The sequence below is a fragment of the Stegastes partitus genome, unplaced genomic scaffold (assembly GCF_000690725.1).
Source record: "Stegastes partitus isolate 25-593 unplaced genomic scaffold, Stegastes_partitus-1.0.2 Scaffold2152, whole genome shotgun sequence".
Taxonomy (NCBI): Eukaryota; Metazoa; Chordata; class Actinopteri; family Pomacentridae; genus Stegastes; species Stegastes partitus.
This window is the reverse complement of record NW_007579883.1, coordinates 77,944-79,828: the sequence shown is the minus strand read 5'-3', so window position 1 is coordinate 79,828 and position 1,885 is coordinate 77,944. Positions and strand designations below refer to the sequence as shown.

Here is a 1,885-nt window from a genome sequence, read left to right as displayed (position 1 = left end):
TGTTGGGATAGTGGGCATCGTTGCAGGCGTGGGCGCTGTGGCCACTATCATAGCTCTATCTGTTGTTTATTCGCAGGAAAAGGCAAAAAACGGCCAGCCCCACACTACAACCAAACCGCCCGTCACGACAGCTAAACCGCCCGGCCCGACACCTACCCCATCCAATGATCCTTGGGACCAGTATCGGCTGCCGAAGAACCTGGTTCCACACACCTACACGGTCAGCTTAAGGCCATGGCTGACTCCAGATGAGACCGGACTTTACGTCTTTACTGGTAAGGCTTTACAGTCGTCCTCAAATGTATTCAGACCCTTCCATAAAAGAAAAGGCTAAAGTCACAACAGTCACTCAAGTAACTAGAAAAGGAAAAAAGTAATAATAAATAAAACATTTCTAAATTATAATGTTGTGAAATAAGACATTGCTTTTGAATTGTGGTTGAAAAGAATAATTTCAAAAAACGAAGCTGTCCCGGACAAATTCGAGCACTTTGCTGATGAGCAGTGGGCCAAAATCAAAATCCATGTCAACAGGTGCAGAAGTCTGATTAAGAGTTACAGAGAGATAAGATAAGATAAAACTTTATTGATCCCTTTGGTAGGGTACCTCAGGGAAATTGTGTTTACAGTTGCATCCCGTCCAAGAAACATAAAAAGACAATGACCAACAACAGGGGAAGACAGGAGGGAGAACTGTCAGGCCAGCCAGCATGAGCAGCGCCCCTCATCATTAGATAGGAAAAGGAAAACAAGAGGAAAAACGAGGAAAAAATAGGCAATTCCCAAACTAGGCTCCTCTAGAGGGGCACAGTGTGGGATTAAGAAGAAAAAACCTCAGCAAATAAGCAACATAATAAAACATCACAACACAAAACTCAAGACTTGCACATGTGGGAGGGGGGAGGGTGTTGGAGAGGGGAGGTGTCACAGCTCAGACACTGGGGGGAGCGTCGCATCAGCCTGCAGCATCCTGACCTGTAACAAGGGAGGGAGAGGGTTTGGGGAGCCAACCAGGAGTTGAATCCAGGGGATGAGTGTTGTGTGTCTTCATGTATGTGTGAGTCCATGGACTTCATCGCCGCCCAGACTCAACATTGTCTCTGCTGTCTGATGCTGGTGATGAGACACGGCCGTTGCCGTGGAGACGACCTCGAAGAGTTCTGGTCCAGAGACAAAGTTCACAGGAGAAGGAGGGGGGTGGTGAGGGGCCGAGCATCTGTCTGCATAACATCCAGGAGAAGTGTAGAGGTATCAGCCTTCCAAGGCCGAAGTGGGGGAGCCGAATGAAGATAAAGAAGATTGTTTTGGGTCAGGCCGACTCTGCAATTTACCTTCAGACTTAAAGTCCTACTGGTTCTTTCTGTGATCCAAAAAGCCGAAACTGACGGCCCATTACATCCGGATCGGTCTGTCCAGCTGCTCCAAGTTGGTGCCCATCTTACAAATATCGCCTAAGTCTGAGTGTCGGCAGCCCGAACCATTCCCTCAGTGACGGGCAACTTCTCAATTGCCGAAAGTGCTGCCATCGCCTTCCGAACTTCGCGATAAAGCAGGAACCCATAAGCTCCAAACAGCAGGAAGCCTGTTATCATGATCCCAATTATGTAGACGTCTTCAACGTCCTCCATGGAAAGTACAGAGAGGCACACGACCCTCCACTCCTGCGAGGAGTCCATCGTGTATCCTGCTGCAAACGTTCCGTCAGGGCAGGCAGGCTCTCCTTTGCCCAGTTTTCTCGTCGAGAAACTTTCATCAACTGCGTTGAGAGACCTGGGGCCTCATGTACAAAGGGTGCGTACGCACAAAAACTTGGCGAATGCACTAATCCACGCTCACGTTCAGATGTATCAAGAGTGAAATGAACGTGGAAATGTGCGGTCCTCCA

General features: G+C 48.6%; 1 protein-coding gene across 1 annotated transcript in view; it reads left to right on the top strand.

The window, feature by feature from the left end:
* The window catches only part of LOC103374134 (aminopeptidase N-like), a 45,391-nt gene that overhangs the window by 8,431 nt on the left and 35,075 nt on the right, over window positions 1–1,885 (top strand). The window contains 2 exon segments of the mRNA XM_008304170.1: window positions 83–278; window positions 1,824–1,846. Of these exon segments, the coding sequence (XP_008302392.1) occupies window positions 83–278; window positions 1,824–1,846 (219 nt within the window).